Source organism: Mustela nivalis (assembly GCF_964662115.1).
Source record: "Mustela nivalis genome assembly, chromosome: 2".
Classification (NCBI taxonomy): Eukaryota; Metazoa; Chordata; class Mammalia; order Carnivora; family Mustelidae; genus Mustela; species Mustela nivalis.
In genome coordinates this window covers 169,472,162-169,491,247 of record NC_139021.1, presented here as the reverse complement: position 1 = coordinate 169,491,247, position 19,086 = coordinate 169,472,162, and the positions used below count along the sequence as shown (strand labels likewise).

At 40.0% G+C, this 19,086-nt stretch overlaps 1 protein-coding gene across 6 annotated transcripts in view; it reads left to right on the top strand.

The window, feature by feature from the left end:
• Window positions 1-19,086, top strand: part of GPAM (glycerol-3-phosphate acyltransferase, mitochondrial) — a 103,113-nt gene that overhangs the window by 72,662 nt on the left and 11,365 nt on the right. For all 6 annotated transcript variants that reach the window (XM_082721367.1, XM_082721368.1, XM_082721366.1 and 3 more), the window contains exons 3-14: window positions 31-153; window positions 3,615-3,688; window positions 5,955-6,068; window positions 7,806-7,952; window positions 8,853-8,949; window positions 9,585-9,721; window positions 12,308-12,407; window positions 12,754-12,966; window positions 14,842-14,955; window positions 16,229-16,314; window positions 17,033-17,148; window positions 18,983-19,053. In XM_082721367.1, the coding sequence (XP_082577493.1) occupies window positions 31-153; window positions 3,615-3,688; window positions 5,955-6,068; window positions 7,806-7,952; window positions 8,853-8,949; window positions 9,585-9,721; window positions 12,308-12,407; window positions 12,754-12,966; window positions 14,842-14,955; window positions 16,229-16,314; window positions 17,033-17,148; window positions 18,983-19,053 (1,392 nt within the window). The remainder of the gene's footprint in view (window positions 1-30; window positions 154-3,614; window positions 3,689-5,954; window positions 6,069-7,805; window positions 7,953-8,852; window positions 8,950-9,584; window positions 9,722-12,307; window positions 12,408-12,753; window positions 12,967-14,841; window positions 14,956-16,228; window positions 16,315-17,032; window positions 17,149-18,982; window positions 19,054-19,086) is intronic.

The following is a 19,086-nucleotide window of genomic DNA, read 5'->3' as shown; positions in this document are numbered from 1 at the left end:
GCACTTTTTTCCCCCATTAACATTTTTTAGGGTGAGTGTGGTTTCAGACCTACTGTCTTCAGATCTGCAACCTTAAAATGGAAAGAAAGCCTAATGAGCCGGAAAAGACCATTTGTCGGAAGATGTTGTTATTCCTGTACTCCTCAGAGCTGGGTAAGAATGTTACTGCTTGTTGACCTTTAATACACAGAGTGAAATTCCAACTTTGTGTGAATTTTATTGTTGGATAGTCTTAATGAACTTAATTCATTTTTAGAACTTCAGCCCATGTTTATAAACCAAATATTCCAAGTAGTGATGGTGACTCACTTTTTCTTTCCATTCATTGACTCAGTAAATAGTGGTCAAACAGTTGGTGCTAAGTGATAATTTGGTTCTTTTTTAGTTTAGTTTGTTTTTTTAAGATTTTATTTATTTGAGAGAGAGAACGGGAACACACTTGAAAGAGGGAGAGAGGACAAGGAGGGAGAAAGCAGGGGGAGAAGCAGACTCCCTGCTGAGCAGGGAGGCCAACAACACACTGGTTTTTTTTTGTTGTTGTTGTTTTTTTCAGTTTAGTATGTCTTCAGAAGAGCAGATCTTACTTTTAGATCAGTCTTCTTTTTTCATTTTTTATTTTTAAGTTCAATTAGCCAATACGTAGTGCATCATTTGTTTTTGGTGTGTGTGTGCAGTGATTCATTAGGTGCTTAACATCCAGTGCTCATCAATCGCATGACTTCCTTAATTATAAAGAGTTGGTGGGAACCTTCATATAACTCCTAGATGTTGAACTATTTTTTTTCTTTTTAAAGATTTTATTTATTTATTTGACAGATCACAAGCAGGCAGAGAGGCAGCCAGAGAGAGAGAGGGAAGCGATTCCCCGCTGAGCAGAGAGCCCGAGGCGGGGCTCGTTCCCAGCGTCGATCTGGGATCATGACCTGAGCCGAAGGCAGAGGCTTTAACCCACTGAGCCACCCAGCTGCCCCTAGACGTTGAACTTTTGACTCATGGTTAAAATCCTAGTGAGATGAGCAAGAAATAGCAGGACAGAGTGAAGTTTTAAAGCTTCCTTTTTTCTAAGTTTCTGTTGGGATGGGTAGGGAGGGTGGGTGTCTATTGACTGTGATAGTGAGGGTGGCTTACTAAAATCTTAGGATGGGGGTGCCTGGGTGGCTCAGTCAGATAGGTATCTGACTCCTGATTTCTGCTCAGGTCATGATCTCAGGGTTATGAGATGGAGCTGTGCATGGAAGGGGCTCTGTGCTTGGCATGGAGTCTGTGGGGTGTGCTCGAGATTCTCTCTTACTCTCTTCTCCCCACTCAAACTAAATCAAATATTTTTAAAAGATAAAATAAGCAGTGCCTGGATGGCTGAGTTCGTTAAGCATCTGCCTTTTGCTCAGGTCATGATCTCAGGGTCCTGGCATCGAGTCCCATGTTGAATCTGCTTCTCCCTCTCCCTCTGCCCCTCCCCCCTGCTCGTACTTGCTCAAACACACACACGCTTTCTCTCTCTCTCAAATAAAATCTTTTAAAAGTAAAGTGTTAGGATGAAGATTTTAAATAGAACATGTATAGATTTGTTTGTATTTTGGTGAAATAAACACACGTCATGCAAAATCTTCCACATTACACTGTCGTATTTGAGAAGAGTCAGTTGGATGGAAGCCAAGCCTCTGCTGGTAATTTGCTAGGGGGACGAGTTAGCCGAGGAATGTAGACTCGAATTTGGCTGTATTCTTGGGCAGTAGAGTTACCTTTTAAAAGGTATACCTGGATGTTAACGCTTTCTCTGGGATGGGCCAGTTATCAGGACAGAAATTCTGCCATTTGAGTGCCTTTCATTTACAGACATTACTTATGACCTGTGTGGATAGCTAACCGTGCTGTGTGAATTTTCTACTCAGGGTCGGCTTGGCAGGAGGTAGAATTCTGAGTGCTATAAAGGGATTCACTAACTTGGGAAAGATTTGTATGGGACCCAAGCAATTTATGTTAAATATTCTGGTCTGCTCAAGAATGTCTAAATTATAAATATTGTTCCTTTTAAATCACAAGTGCTTTGTTGTGGGAATTTGGTAGAATTGAATGACCATGATATTTCTAGTCTAAGAGTAAGGCCAGTTCAGATTAGTAAGCCAGTAGAAATACAATTTTTTTTTAAAAGATTTATTTATTTGACACACGAGAGAGATCACAAGTAGGCGGAGGGGTGGGGACGCAGGCTCCCTGCCAAGCGGAGAGCCGGATGTGGGGCTCGATCCCAGGACCCTTAGATCATGACCGGAGCTGAAGGCAGAGGCTCAACCTACTGAGCCACCAAGGTGCCCCAGAAATACAAATTTAAATAAATGATCATGTGGCTTTTCTTTTTAGACTGGCATCTTATCTAATTCTAATTTCAAATGCTTAAAAGATCAAAATAATACCTTGACTTTAATGTGTTCTTTTTTTAAAAGATTTATTTATTTTAGAGAGAGAGCACACATGCATACATGTGTGAGCATGGGGGAGGGGCAGAAGGAGAGGGAGAGAAAATCCCAAGCAGATTCTGTGCTGAGCACAGGGCCCAACGAGGTTTCATCCCAGGACACTGCGATCATGACCTGAGCCAAAACCAAGAGTATGAAGCTCAACCAACTGATCCATCCAGGCATCCTGACTCTAATGTGTTCTTAAATCAGGGGAGAGTATAGGAAATTATCTGGTGGTGGTAGTGGTGGCAGGGGTGTTTTAGGGTGGGCATAGAGGAGTTGTACAATAAATAATTGATTTTTTGTTTAAATACAGTACCTGATGGGGTTGAACTTGATCTTAAAGTTCTTTCATGACATGTTTATTTATAATAATTTTAAACAGTAATTTTTGGATATTTGCTACCCTTTCCCTTTCTCTAATATCCTGTTTCCTCATCTTTAAAGAGATTCCACGTAAATATTTCTATATCTTCTATTGAAGGTACATTATGTTTTCCCAGGATTTATTTGTGGAATGTTCACCTTTTCGTCCACACTGATAAAACTACAGACTTTCTCTTTCCAGAAGAGCTATCTCTGAGTTATCCTTTACGGTTTCCTGTAAAGAGTGTGACCTTTAGCCATACATTTTCCAATTAAGTAAACAGTCGTTTTAGAGAAATAAAGACCGTACTTTTTCAACCAAGATGTAAATTTGAATATTAAAACTGCCCTCAGCCTCAATTTTCCTGTCTGTAAAATGGGGATGATAATTATTGTGTCAGGATTATTGCCATATTAAGTAACCTAATGATAACCACATGGTACTTAGCATGCTATTTTTGCATTTGGAGAGCCATGAAAACTCCAGTATTCCCATCAATGATTTAATAAACTCTCAGTAGCTTCAGCTCTTTTGGGTTAGAGGTAGGGAATAAGTCAGGAAAGGGAGGCAAAATTTCCTTTGCAAGGTGGTAAGCCTTATTTCTGAATGTTTGACCTTCTTTGAAGACTAAAAAATACTTTTCAATAAAACATAATTTTTCTTCATCTCTTAGTTTATTTTTGAAGCAATCCTTAACGTTTTACTTAATAAAAGTTATCCAGTGATGTGAACTTTTCACCAGCCATCCGGTCACATACTCATGTCTACATTTATTTTGTTTCATGTAGGATAAATTTTTCAACTCCAGTATCCCATCTTTGGGTTTGCGGAATGTTATTTATATCAATGAAACTCACACAAGGTAAAAAGAAATTTCTTTTGTTTCTAATACATCACAAAAGAATAACTATAATAATCAATGGCTATACTCTAAGAGGAATTTCTTCATCTTTTTGAGAATTAATAGAACTGAGTTTCTGACCCAAGAGGTGTTATCTAAAAATCAGAAGCAGCACAGCCCCCTGAGAGATCAGTTACTATTACTACTATGTAATTATATAGTAACTATTTCATGAGAGTGTAGATATCACTTATAGCTTTCTCTTTTTATTTGCATATTGATTTTATATCTGAAGTGTGCCAAAACGTGATAAAGATTTATCTGAGGAAAGGGTAAGTTCAAATGTCTTATGATCTATTATTATTATTTTATGCTTAAAAATTGAAATCAGCCTAATCTATGGAGTTTTAGAAGATGTGTCCCTGTAGTGAGTAAATGTGTTTTCATTTTATTAACTAGCTTAAGGCTTTCTTTAGAATTCTTCCAGACATCAGGCACTTGGGAATGGGCTGTTAGGCATCCCAGTGAGAGAAAAGAGGCTTTGTTTTATGTGAATCTAGGCTAAGGGATAAGGGATGGGGGAGGGGAGGTTATATGAATGTCTGTGAGGCAGGAGAGAATGACAGCCAAAAATACTGCCTGTTCGTATAATTAATTCTAAGAGTGAATGCCTGGAAAAGGTCAGTGGTAGGTTCAGGTGATGAGACATGCTTGAAATTTTGTGAAAATTGATCCAAGAAGTCAAATACTTAAATTTGAAGGCTTTCTGCTATTACTGATCATATTTTGGTGATGAGATCGTAAGTGAGCCTGACAATACCTGCATATAACAGGTTTTTTTTTTTTTTTTTTTTTTTTTTTTTTTAATAGAACCAAAGTCAAAGGACTTATTTTTTCCTATTCCCATGCTACCCTTCTCTCTCTGTCTTAAATTTAAAGGAGAGAAGAGAAATTTTAGCCCCCTGATTTTTTCCCCCTTTTTGACTTAACCTAAGAAAAGGGATCTCATAGAGTCTCTTCTTGTTTATGTAAGTAGCCATTTTATGTATGAAGCCACAGGGTCCATTTGTTGTCCGTAGTTGAAGGCAGCTAGGAAAACAAAGCCTGCACTGTATGGTCTAGGTGATCTGAAACCAGTCTGTGTGTCAAGCTGCCCTGTGTAGCTGAGCTGGCTACTTCACTTCTGTGTGTGTCAAATGAAGCAAAGCCTGGATACTTTGCTACACACATACATAGCTTTCAATCCATTGCAAATGGATTTCATCGAGAGCTGGGACTTCACACATTCCAGTAACTATTTTGAAAGTGTTCACTCAAGGAAGAATTTAGAATTAAACATTTAACATAGTGTGTCAAGTTTGCAGATAATTGAGACAAGGGAAAGGAGGTAGAAAAAGAGAATGTCAGGAAAAGGGATGAAGGAACTAGTGATTCATCAATAGTTCTTCCCCCGGTTACTTTTCCTTAATTGGAGGCTTTTCAGAATTCATGAATTTATATTTGAAATCTGTCCATTTGAATGTCTTTATGGGTGAAATGATAATGAGGCATTATGTAATCATTATAAATGTTTTCAAATCATTGTATATGAAGGTTCATGACATTGTTATTCTGAGGTTTCTGTCCCCAAGCCCCCATATAAATAAAATAGTTATCAAAACCAATGGAGTAGGTCATATCCCTTAGATATGTCAAATGTTGGGGGGAAGAATGTAAGAACTTCTGGCTTCATAAACCCAGTGTGTAAATGTTTAGCCCATGCTTTAGTTATCCTTGACTCCTCTCAACTAATCAGCTTTGTCAATTCAATGTGAGAGTCAGTGATGACCTTAGATTAAAAAAGAAAATTACCTTTAATAAAAAAAAATTGGTCCTTCATTAGGAAAGACTTCTGAATGCTCTCTTTATAGTTCATAGCTCTAAGTTAATATAGCTTATGTATATAGCATTCAGCATACTTGCTTTTAAAAAAAGTATTAATAAGACATTTTTCTTTCTTTTGCTTTTATGTTTGGTTAATTATTTGGCAGAGTAACATCTTTCAAACATTTCAGTACACAGATTCCAAGTTTAAATTTTAGTTGAGAGTACATGAAAGATACAAGGAATGCAATTATCTGCATAGATCATCCTGAACTACTAAGGAGAATTTGCTATAGAAGAACACCAAATTTCAGGAATAGATGAAACAAGGCTTTGCTTTTACAGCAGGGAAACTGCTGAACAAGTCAATCAATTTGTTTTAGGTCTTCCTAGACTACTCTGCTAAATCTTTTTCACATTGTAGGCACCGAGGATGGCTTGCAAGACGTCTTTCCTACGTGCTTTTTGTTCAAGAGCGAGATGTCCATAAAGGCATGTTTGCCACCAATGTGGCTGAAAATGTACTGAACAGCACTAGGTAAGGGTGGGGATACTGTTATAAAGGGAAGAAGCAGGGATGGGGGGGCAGGAGAGGGAGTAGGGTAGGCACTGCCTTCCTTTGTTAACCTTTAGTTTCTTTGGGACTCTGTTTCAAGAGGATTCCCATTTCCAAATGTTAAATGTTAAACTTCAAAGGAAAGCAAGGAAAGGTAGGAGAACAGATGGTTTTGGGAAAAGCAATCTTGTTTTATGCATTAGCGATTGAATGGATTAGTCATATGTGAAGGTGAGTTGGAATTCAGAGATGCACATATTTCCAGTTCTCTGTTAAGTTTTCTGTAATATGAACGTTTGGGACATTATGTTTCCTGTCATGACAGCCAAAAGAGAAACATTTGATATTTCTGTCAAATAGTTATTGAGTACCTAGGCACAAATTCTTGTGCTAGGAAGTCCTTACTAGACATTTTAAGAGAATAAGATTCTGTCCTTGCTTGCAGATGAGCTTGCTTACAAGCAGGAGAGTATCCCACTTGAACTCATGTGGAGTGGGGAAATAAATCATTCTCAAGTTTAGGCGTTAGGCTCTGGGAGTTGGCATGAAGATCAGTCTCTGATCTGCCTCATTAGTGTTGCCGTGGTAGATGTCTACCTGGATTTGGGGAGCCAGAGGCCGGAGTGGTTTGAAAGACTGCTTAGAAATGGAGGCCCTGTAGTGTGGTTGTTGAGGTCCGAACAGTGGTGGCATATAGTAGGTACTCAATAAATGTTTATTGAATGAATGAATAAATAGTCGATAATGGAGATTTAATAATCTTTTCAATTACTTGTAAAAAATTCCTGTCCAGATTGAAATAAAGGTATTAAAAGAATAAGCCTAGGGTGCATCAGTGCCCAGTAGAATAGTCTGTTGTATTAATGACTTCGGGAGCTATGTAGGATTTTGCTGTGGGCTGTTCTAAAATCAGTAGCAACAGAGGGAGAAAACGTAATTATTTGAAACCCTTTGGGTTATAGTATATTCTATTTTCTAGGTAAAAACCTCCAACTATGTTTCATTCCATCCAGATGGTTTGACTAATAACTAGGATATTAAATGATTTAAGGAGGTTTAACCTCATGTGTTCTTCCCTAAGTCACATGGAAAATTTACACAACTGGATTAAATCTTACCTCTTACTTCACTGCTTATAGCTCTGTGTTGTTTTGTCTTGAGATGTGCCTTTCTTAAATTACAGGGTTGCTGTGGAAAAACACGTGTAAATATTTCTGCCCCTCTTTGATCCTTTCTAGAGAGGCTGACATATCATTCTATTAATAAAGTCACTGTAAATGAGTAATACAGTAAGTCTTAAAAGAAAGATCACACCTTACTTTGGCAGTGGATTTTGGTTAGATACCTCTGAGTTATATACCTAAAGGGGTAACTTCATTCTCTCCCCTCTGCCAGAGTGTAACTTTGTATCTCCTGCAGAATATCTGAAACATTTAAATTCATGTAGCCTTTACCCAGTGAATTTGAGTTAAGTTCTTTTTTTTTTTTTTTTTCTTAAAGCTGCCTTCCAGATTCCTCAGGGATTCACTGATTTAGGAATATAGTGTCCTTAATCTTTATCAGGCAACCAAACAAAACATATCTAACTTGAGCTTATTTTCATGTTAATCACATATTAAGAAAACATTTCGTTTTGTGGCTTATAGCTATGATTTAGAAAATACTGAATGCAGAATGTAGCATAGAGCCAGTTACATTGTCTTTCTGTTTTCCAATCAGAGTACAAGAGGCAATTGCAGAAGTGGCTGCTGAACTAAACCCTGATGGTTCTGCTCAGCAGCAATCAAAAGCCATCAGTAAAGTGAGAAAGAAAGCCAAAAGGATCCTTCAAGAAATGGTTGCCACTGTCTCACCAACGATGATCAGGTATTCAAAGGCAAAGCAAAAAGCTTTCAGTGATAACCATCCTGTTTTGAGCAAACAGGGACTGAACCTTTGGACTTCCCCAGCACAATGGTTTTGGTCCAAAGGAAGTTTGGACATATTCTGATGTTAACATTCCTTTTTATTTTATTTCTTTTTAAAATTTTTAAGAAGATTTTATTTATGAGAGAGGGAGAGAGAGATCATGAGAAGTGGGGAAGGGTAGAGGGAGAAGCAGACTCCCCGCTGAGCAGGGAGCCAGCCCAGTGTGGGACTGGATCCCATGCAGGACTCCATCCCAGAACCCTGAGCTGAAGGCAGACACTGAGCTGAAGCTGAAGGCAAACATTTAACTGACCAAGGCACCCGAGTGCCCCAAATTCCTTTTTATATTCTTGTTCAGCTTCTGTGGGAAGTAGCCCTATGGTAGGCTTTAAGGTGCCTTAATCTTTCTTAATTGATAGCAGCCATTGTATGACTGCTGATCTCTCTAGACGTGTGAGCTAGGCTTCACATATCCATATCTTAAACGGAGTGGTTTTATACTGCTTTCTGCTTGCCTAAATACTCGGTTGATGATGGTTGATGATGTACTTCTGAAGTCTAAAGTGTGCTGTTTGAGTGAAAGGTAAGATTTTAGTTTGTAATAAATAGGTAAAAGAAATGTAAGATTTTAATCTGTAATAAATACATGTATCTATAAGGATGCATGTAAAAGTCAGCTCTTTAATCCAGTAGTTCAGGTACACAGACATACACACACACTAAGTTACTTATAAGCGCTCTTAGGTTGAAGATTCAGAAACTTAAGTAGACAAAAGTCAGCTCTCTTTAAATGTATGTATGTACATTTAATTTCTTTTTCTTTTTCTTTTTCATTTTTTTTTTTTTTTTACTTTTTAGATTGACAGGATGGGTGTTACTCAAGCTGTTCAACAGCTTCTTTTGGAATATTCAGATTCACAAAGGCCAACTGGAGATGGTTAAAGCTGCAACTGAGGCAAGAATTTGTGTGATCTGTCATTCTGTTGTTCCCACGTTTCTGGAGTGAATTTAGAGTTCTTTTGTATGGAAGTGTTCTCTTGTGCCCTGTGTGCGTCCATCCTATTTGGAAGATTTCCCCCATATGACAGGAGCACAGTAGCTGGGCATTTGGGGAAGGGTGAGTAAAGGAGGACCCAGCAGGAGTGTGCTGGATTCCTTTTGTAAGTTACCTTGCAACAACTCTGAAATTAACCAGAACAGTCGGTATTCACAAATGAAGAAGTAAAAGCACAGATAGGTTAAGCTTTCCTAGTCATGGCTAGTGAGTGACAGCCCAGGATTTCAAGCCAGACCAAGCTTGACTTTAAACCCTCTGCCCTTTTGATGTGATCAGGGCCATCCCTTAAAAGATACATAAAAACTACTTCAATTCTCGGTTCCCCAGCTCTTTTTTTTTCTCTTTATTGTGGTGGTGGTTGTTTTTAGTGAGGGCAGTATTAAATTGGAAGAAGTTCATATTACTGGAAAATGTTTTTAAAGAATGAGTCATTGATCAGCCAGTGTTTGAGAGATTCTAACCAAATAGGAAGTTGCAAAGTGTGATTGAAGTTCACATTTGAATTTTAAATTTGGCATTTTTTCTTTTACTAGATGAATTTGCCACTTATATTTCTACCAGTTCACAGATCACATATTGACTATCTCCTGCTGACTTTCATTCTCTTCTGCCATAACATCAAAGCACCGTACATTGCTTCAGGCAACAATCTTAACATTCCCATCTTCAGGTAAGGCCAGTTTATTTGGAAATTTAAGGTATGGAAAAGATTATATTTTTAATTTTTGGTGTTTTCATTATACATTTTGAAACATAGTAAAGATGACATTAGCTTTTTTTGTTTTCATTGTAAAAGTAATGTTCATTGTGAAAAATCTGAAAGGTACCAAAAGCATCAAGACTATCTCCATTATTTTTATATTTTATGAGGGTTACTTGGTGAACTGTGAATACCTCAACTTCGTGGGCAATATTTATCAAATGGCTAAAATGCAGTCAGAAAGATAAGATAGCAAATTACGGTGTCAGGTGTGGCAGTAGGGAAGGTGAGGGTTGGGTATGGGTCACTGTGGTGGCAAAGAGTAAGTAAGAACAACCATACTGTTAACTCTGACCTAATAATTGAGTAGCACTAGAAACATGTCACCATTATAACATGACACAAAAAAAGTGTATTTCAGAGGTTTTCAGGAGAATGCAGTGCATTCCTTTCAGAGGAAATAGTAGGTAGAGAGGCCGAGAGATTCAAATGCATGGTATGGTCAGGAAACAGCAGATGATTCCATAGGGTTAGAATGCAGGATGCAGTGGGAAGAGTCAGAGGCCAGAAGTGCTTATTGCATAGGGACTGAGAGCTGGATCAGAACAGTTTTTAAGCCAAGAGTTTAGAGTGTATCCCATCATTGAAAAATGGTCAGATTTGCATTTTGAAAAGTCATTCTGCATTGGAGAGTGTTAGAGAAATTCTGACTCTATTATAGTAGCTGAGGCAAAAGATAATGAAGGCTTAGATTAAAATCTGTAGTGATGCTCCTGGTGAGGAAGGCGTAGAGTGGGAAAGTGTTTAGTAAGTTGAGTTTATAAGACGAGACGCTAGTCCAGAGACGGGGGGCTGCGGGAGGAAGGTTGCTGGGTAGATGGAGGGGCTGGTCACCAGCGGGGAGGGGGTGAGGCGTAGACTGAGGTGGTTGGGGACATCGAAGGTTCAAATTCCAAAGAACAGAGCAGCCGTGACATCAGCTCTGAGCAGTAGGGAGTGCGAGGAGGATGGATTTACAGTAACTGGAGGGCAGGTAGGCTGGAGGGGTGTGCACGTAAGGTCTTGCAAAGTGGCCATGATGACTTGTGTGTGCAGTGAAGTCTGAGCCTCAGCCTCATAGTCCAGGGAACTCCTTCCTAACCCACTGGCTCAGAGCTCTGTGGATACCTGGACTCACAGGGATGGCTGAAGGGAAGCCACTGGTTCATGTAGTTAGCTGATACTTACCCTGCTGTGCTTCAGGCGAGAGTGAAGACGTTACATAGTCCTTGCCTTCAGCCAGTTCGTAATCTACTGGGGACTATAGACAAACAGCTATAATGCAATGCGATAACACCCCTATGGGGCAGACATGCTTCTCTAGGGACGGGAATAACTGTGTTTACTCTCCTGGGGGCCTCTTCCCAGTACTGGGGAAACTGGGAAGTTGCATAAGAAAGTCACCAGACAGTTGGTAGCAGGCATAGACTTAGAGCCAAGAGGACCGTTCCTTTCGGGCTTTAGGGAGGTCCTGCCCCATAATATAATAGTTTGCCTTTCCTGTCATCAGAATGACTCCTGTACCCATTCCCTCCAGGTTCTCAGCTTACAATGCTTCTGGAGGGATCACTTTGAAATGGGTTTTAAAAATCGATAATTTCTCATAACCTGCCTCCCCTTCTCATGAACTCTGTGCCAGTCGGTGCTTAGCTCATCCGTCCTTCAGACGCGACAGGTGATGACCTGGCCTGTTTGTTGGCAGCTGTCTTTTCAACCCACTTTTCAGTTTCTGTGGAAGGTTCATCTCATTCATTATGAACTTTTCTGTAGTTCTGCTCTCAGAGAGTGATAGAAGATACTGAAATTATATAGCAATATGATATTAATACCACTCTATGTGAAAAGCATAAGAGGAGGCTTTGAGTTTGGAAAGGTTGCCTTAACTATTATAAAGTTTCACCTCAATATCAAAACCCATCACTGTCATAGAAAGAACCATGGGATTGAAAAAAATCATTTTATCCCTGTGTACACACACATTGGAGCACATTTTTGTTTCATGTTTTGGGGAAATGGTTATGCTTGGTTTTGGTTGTTAAAATTATCCTTGTCTCAGGGACACTGTCTAAGGGTACGTTCTTGAGAAAATTTCCCCAAAGGACCTTTTGTAACATCATATTCAATTTGTAGTAAATGCGAAAGGCAGATTTCAGGATGTCTTATAATCAGTGTCCTGAGATCCTGGACAGTTTTAAAATTTAGCAGTATTTCATCATCCTCTTAAAATCTCTAACCCCACCTTTGCAGGGTGATATATTGTACAGACTTCTTTCAGTTTGGAACAGACATTAGTAGAGCTTCAGTGCATGAGGTGATGTTCTAAAGGCTGATGAATGTTGCAAATGATGGAAACATGTCAGTAACATGGAGAATGGAGAAATGGTGACATTTTCACTGTCAGCAACTCAAACAACACACGTGGTTTATATTCCTATGGCTTATGTTTTGAAGTTACTTGGAATTTGAGTATTCTTACATTTTTCTTTATTAATAAATGATGCATTCTTCAATTTATAGTACCTTGATCCATAAGCTCGGGGGGTTTTTCATACGACGGAGGCTGGATGAAACGCCGGATGGACGGAAGGACATTCTCTACAGAGCTTTGCTCCATGGGGTATGTACGGTCTTTCGTCATCCTTAAAGCCATTATAGTAGTTATGACAGTAGAAAGAAAAACAGACTTGACTGAGATTTAAAAAAGAAATAAACCTTATTGTCTATGTAATTATTGTTTGGGTAGGAAGTTGATGATTATTTCCTTTATCACCAAAACATAGCATTGGAGTGGCTGGCTTGCTATTATTCACGTGGGTAAAATATTTTGTCCGTGGTGAAGTTAAAAGGTTTATGTTTAAGATTTAACTTTGCTGAGCTTATTCCGAGGAGGGAGGTCTTGCATTCCAGCTTATGCTAAGTTGGGCAGTCTCGAATTCATGGTTTACATTCTCCTTATACCCCAGCATATAGTTGAACTACTTCGACAGCAGCAGTTCTTAGAGATTTTTCTGGAAGGCACGCGTTCTAGGAGTGGAAAAACCTCCTGTGCTCGGGCAGGACTTTTGTCAGTCGTGGTAGATACTCTGTCTACTAATACCATCCCAGACATCTTGATAATACCTGTTGGAATCTCCTATGATCGTATTATTGAAGGTCACTACAATGGCGAACAGCTGGTAAGAGCACTACCTTCCCAAACATCTTCTCCACTTTCAAGTTGTTTTGCTTTTAGAATGTACTTTTGGAATCAACGAGGCATTTTTTTGCTACAATATAAAGCACTGTAGGAAGCATGGCAGAGTGGGTGTGGTGAGTAGCTTCTGTCTCTTGAGTCCATCTGATTGGTAGTGCTGATGTGGCGTTCTCCTGCACATCTTCTGTATCCATTCATCTGTCGGTAGCTACGTGGGCTGCTTCCATACTTTGGCTGGTGTAAATAATGCTGCAGCAAACACGGGGTGCATGTAACCCTTTGAACTAGTGTTTTTGTATTTTGGGGGTAAATACCCAGTAGTGTGATTATGGGATTGTAGGGTAGTTGTGTTTAATTTTTTGAGGAACCTCCGTGCTGTGTTCCACATTGGCTGCACTAGTTTGCATTCCCACTAGCGGTACAAGAGGGGTCCTTTTCCTCCCCATCTTTGAAAGACTTGTTTCTTGTGTTTTTGATGCTAGACATTCCGACAGGTGTGGTATCTCGTAGTAGTTTTGATTCGCATTTCCCTGATGACATGTCCGTGGGCATCTGTATGTCTTTTATGGAAAACTATCTATTCATGTCTTCTGCCCATTTTTTAAAAAGATTTATTTATTAATTTATTTGAGAGTGAGAAGATGCATGGAGGGGTTTGGGGAGGGAAAGAAGAAGAAGGAGAATCTCAAGCCGACTCTGCACTGAACATGGACACTGATGTGGGGCTTGATCTTATGACCCCAAGATCATGACCTGATCCGAAACCAAGCGTCGGATGCCTAACTGACCGCAGCACCCAGGGACCCCTGCCCATTTTTAATTGGATTATTTGTTTCTTTGGGGTTGAGTTAAGTTCTTTATGCTTTACCTGCTAACACTTTATTCTTTTTGTTGTGTATGTAGTTTGCAGATATCTTCTCCCATGCAGTAGGTTGTCTTTTAGTTTGGTTGAATGTTTCCTTTGCTATGCAGAAACTTTTTATTTTCATGTAGACTTAATAGTTTATTTTTGCTTTTATTTCCCTTGTCTTGAGACATATCTAGAAAAATGTTGCTGTGTAGTGTCAGAGAAATTACTGCCTGTGCTCCCGTAAAGGACTTTTTATGGTTTCGGGTCTCATATTTAGGTCTTTAATCCATTTTAAGTTTATTTTTGTGTATGGTGTAAGAAAGTGGTACAGTTTAGTTCTTTTGCATATAGCTGTCCAGTTTTACCTTCACCATTTGTTGAAAAGAGTCTTTTAACCATCGCACATTCTTGCCTCCTTTGTTGAAGAGTAATTGACCAAATAATTGTGGGTTTATTTCTGACTTTCTGTTCCATTGATCTGTGATTCTGTTTTTGTGCCAGTATCATAGTTTGCAGTGATTTTTTGTGAATGGCATAAACTGTGTACTAAGTGAATTAATGTAAAGTGTTCTGGTTTTCATTGACCAAACTGCCTCTCCCAATAAGAAGATTACATCTTTGAACATTTTTGCACGCTAAACATTTTATGACAGTCAATGAATATTTTTCTCCTTTATTTAGCGTTTTTCTTTACACAAACCTCCAGCTTCCATTAAAAAAATAAATGGCCGGTGCCTGGGTGGCTCAGTCAGTTAAGCATCTGGGTCTTGGTTTTGGCTTGGGTCATGATCTCAAGGTGGTGAAATTGAGCCCTGCATCAGGCTCTGCACTGGCAGGGGAGGCCGCAGGAGATTCTGTCTCCCTTCCTCCGTGTGTCTTCCCCACACATGCCCTTTCTCAAATAAATAAATCAAATAAATCAATAAATAAATGAATTTTTTTTGGATAACAGAATACCTGTTAGCTGTATTTCTTACTATGCTATTCTTTTTCAAAATTGGAATTTAGGGAAAGCCTAAGAAGAATGAGAGCCTTTGGAGTGTAGCTAGAGGAGTTATCAGAATGTTACGAAAAAACTATGGCTGTGTCAGAGTGGATTTTGCACAACCATTTTCCTTAAAGGTGAGTATCGGTTGGAAGGAAGCAGTGTTAAAGCGTTGGCAAGCTCTGGTTGGAAGATGTGGGCTCTGTTCCTGCCTCTGCTGCCTCCTCTCCGTGTGACCTCGGTTTCTTCTCTGAAGACTATGTCAAGAATAGCATTTCCTAAATTTTCCTACCAAAGTATGCTTATTGACTGAGGATAGTATATGTCTGTCTTTGGGGGCGGCCAGGGGTAGCATTTGTTGCTGTCTTTTCTTTTTTAGTTGATGAGAGTTCTGCATATTGCTTTATGCTGTATGTCGGTATTTTATATTATATTTTAAAATTCCCTTTAGAGAAAATTGTGTAAAAGCTACCCTTAAAATCTGGGTAAAATTGACCGCCTAGGATGATGTTCTCCTGAGTGGAATCCACACGCACACATTCAAAGGGAGAGTGCCATTCTTGTGCAGAAGCCTGGCGCTGGGGGTCCCCTGAGGTCCTGGTGGTTTTGAATTCCTAAGATTTTCAAATTTGTGAAGGAGAAGGATGAGTAAGGGAATCGGGAGCCTGTGATAAGGCGCAGACGTCCTACTTTTGCTTTCGTTCCATTCTTAGTTTTACTTCTAAGATCCTAACTGCCGTGCTGCATGCTTTCTGGTCTTCCATGCTTTCCACTTCGAGGAGCCTTGTCGTTTCTTTCCACTTCATCTTTTTCAAAACTACTGCACAACTTCTCTATATTGTTACGATTTGCTTTTGGATTGAGGTTCTTTTGAATATTATGTGACCCTCAGGTCGTCAGAGTTCCTTTGAAAATCATGGTTGTGTTGCTTATTACTATATTGGGAATGTCAGATAATTTTGTGTAGATGTGAGAAAAGTTAAGTGTTTTCCTTTAACTTTTAAATAATTTTGTTTAAGGGATGCCTGACTGTCTCAGTTGGTAGAGCACGCGGCTCTTGATATTGGGGTTGTGAGTTCAAGCCCCACGTTGCGTGTGGAGCCTGCTTAAAAAAGAAAAATTTAAAACTTAAAAGAATTTAAAAAATACACAATTTTGCTTAAGCATCATTGTCTCATCCTTTGTGTCATCCTTGGTCCTTAGATTTCATGCTTGCCCAGATTCCAGGAGTCGTCCTGCACTTCTGAAGGTAGTTTAGGATGTAGAAAGTACTCCTGCTCTGTAGCATGGCTCATTCTATAAAGTGCTCCCTTTTTACTGTTTGAAGATTGAATTACATTTAATATACGTAAGCAAAACAGGGAGAGTTAATGACTGTGTTGTGTTCCCCCTCCCCTCCGCCCTCCCCAGGAGTATTTAGAAAGCCAAAGTCAGAAACCTGTGCCTGCTCCGCTCTCTCTGGAGCAAGCCTTGTTACCAGCTATAATTCCTTTAAGGTAAGATCTGTGGAAATTTTTTATACTAACGACACTGTCAGATACCTGTTATTTCTGGCTTCGCAGAGAAAACTAGGTTAAGTTTACGAAGAGTGGGCTCCTTCTCATCTGCACTTCCTCACTTTGGGTAACTTTTCTCTTGGTCTGATAGAGGACAGTGGAGTGACAACATTTTCATATCAGTCTGGAGGTTTTTGATTATTTGCGTTATAACATCTTTTTGATTGTATGAATCAGGAGTTCTTATTCGATTTATGCTTTTGGATGTTGGAACCAAATACTTTCTGGTAGTAGCTTAGGTTATGCATATTGTACGTAAGTGTAGCGTATAAAAACGTGTACGTTTCCCAGAATTCGAGTTAAATTGTAACTTAGAGAAGTTAAATATTAAGCCCCTCCCCTAATGTGTTCAGGTGTCAAATTTTTAGATATGTTTTAAAATGAGGTATCTTGTTTCATGCAGTTTTTTCGGCTGGTGGCTTTTTGGATGTGATGTACCAATAGATTATTTGGCCCTAACTCAATAAAATCTTTTGGTCAGGAGAGTGTATTAAATATAATAATGCATATCATGGAGGAAAATAATGCATTGAAATAATCTATTTGCGGTTTACATTCAGAATATGTAGTAATTCGACATTTATACCTTAGTTCTAGATAGTTTGCTTCTAAAAGAGTGTGGTTGTAGAGTCTTTTTTCTGAAAAAAAATCTTTTCAGACCCAGTGACGCTGCAGACAAAGATGCAGACACATCCACGAACGAGTCCAGAAATGTAACAGATGAACCCTTCCGAAGAAGACTGATTGCAAATCTGGCCGAGCACATCCTCTTCAGTGAGTACAATACCAAACCCTTCAGTTCTGCAGCCCAGATCCAGCGTGGTGCGGGGCACACGCCCTGGGATTGGAATCTGCTAGAGTTCGCTTCTGCTGCTTCTCCTCCTACTACGCAGGTGGCCATGGGAGGGTGTTAGAGGGTGATGCCAGCGGGGGTGGGGGTTTGAAGTAAGCAAGTGAAACATCACACATGGTGCCTGAGAACTCATAGCCGCTCTTACACTTTTTAAAAAAATAGTCCTGTCAGAATGATTTATTGCCTCTGCTGTTCATGAATTTGTTCCTTTGAACTAATGAGTAGTGTGGCATCTAGGTTTATAGTTGTGTGTCCATTTTCCTGCTGACCCCACGGTTATTTTTATCCAGCACATATCGAGAGGCTGTTATGTATGTGTAAAGGGGGAAAGCTTCGTTTCAGTCGTGGGGACTACCCAGGGGAGACCTGGCCGTTCCGCCTGAGCTCACGCTCGTCTGGGTGGCGTAGCTGGGCACAGGGAACTCAAGCGGAAGTGAGCCAGAGCAGAGCGAGGTGTGCGAAGAATTAGCTTTCTCTGAGCCCCAAGTGCCAACACGTGTCATGTTGTAGAATGTGCTTCACAATCGCGTGGCAGAGGCTGGCACCTTGGTGCACAGCCCAGGTGGGCTGTCCTTGCTGTCCCCTGTGCCTTGCTCCCAGGCTGGCCAAACTCTCCGCACCTGCTGGGGTCCCCATCGTGGGGACATCTCCCCTCCTCTGGCTCCTGCCCCTCCAGCTGCTCCTGCTCCCGCTTCATGGGAGGTCAGAGTATTCTTTCTTAAAAGCACCTCTGTTTGTTTCTCTCTACCCAGGTAACAGGAATGTGACTGTCTGGTCTCTAGAAAAATTTTTTATGGTTTTGTGATGCACTGTTTTCCATTTATAACACAATCATTCATTCATGTTTTTAAAAAATTATAAGAATTCTTTTTAATGGCTATGAATATGGTACTTGGTACTGTTTTTCATTTTTTTAAACACTGGAGACAATACTCAATGTGAGTGAAATATTCATGAATTCATTGTAATCTCAGAAAATTCACACATGGTGTGTTTATTTCAGATTATTCCTTAGATGTTCTCGTATTTGATTTATATGATTATGATTTTCTACAAATGCCGAGTATTGGGTTGTGGACTCCAGTACTTCTCAAATGTGTTTCTGTCCTCCCCCCTCCATCCCTCCCACCTGGTCATTTCCTCCCCAGCCCAGTGAACGACACAGCATCTTCATCTTACCAGTGAGGAAGCTGCGGCATGGGGGTTGAAGTCATTTCCCTCAAGTTATGAAATTAGGCCACGTAGAAATCAGATGTGAGCCCACATTTTCTGCCATCAGATCAGCTAGCCCTTCTCCCACTGTGCCTCTGTCCTCGGGTGACAGGGACTCTATCCACAGGAGAGAGCAGTCGGAGTGAAGCCAGAGCCTGGAGCTAGGAGCGAGCCCAGGAACACAGAACTGGGAGAAGTGGGAGACCCCGTAGAAATGTCAGAACAGGCTTCTGTGTTGGGTCTTGGTATTTCCAGGAAAGTGTCTGTTGGCCATTGAGTGACTAAATTCCACTGGCCTTTTTGGAAAGTGGAGCGTCTTAGGCTGGATACTGGTACACTACGCTGATGATCTCTGATGAGGATCTGTTGGCCAGAACGTGGGATACTGTTGTTGTTTCCCTTCCGTAAATTCTAGTTACAGGAAATGTGGTAGAAGTAGAGGTATTTATAGTTGTAAATACTCCCATTTCAGATTTAGGTACTTTTGGAGACTTTCCACTGTATTAAAAAAAGGGAACCTAAATTTCTGTGCTTGCCTTCTAGCTGCTAGCAAGTCCTGTGCCATTATGTCCACACACATCGTGGCCTGTCTGCTCCTCTACAGACACCGGCAGGTACGTCTGCTGTGTCCCTGCGGTCATCAGGGA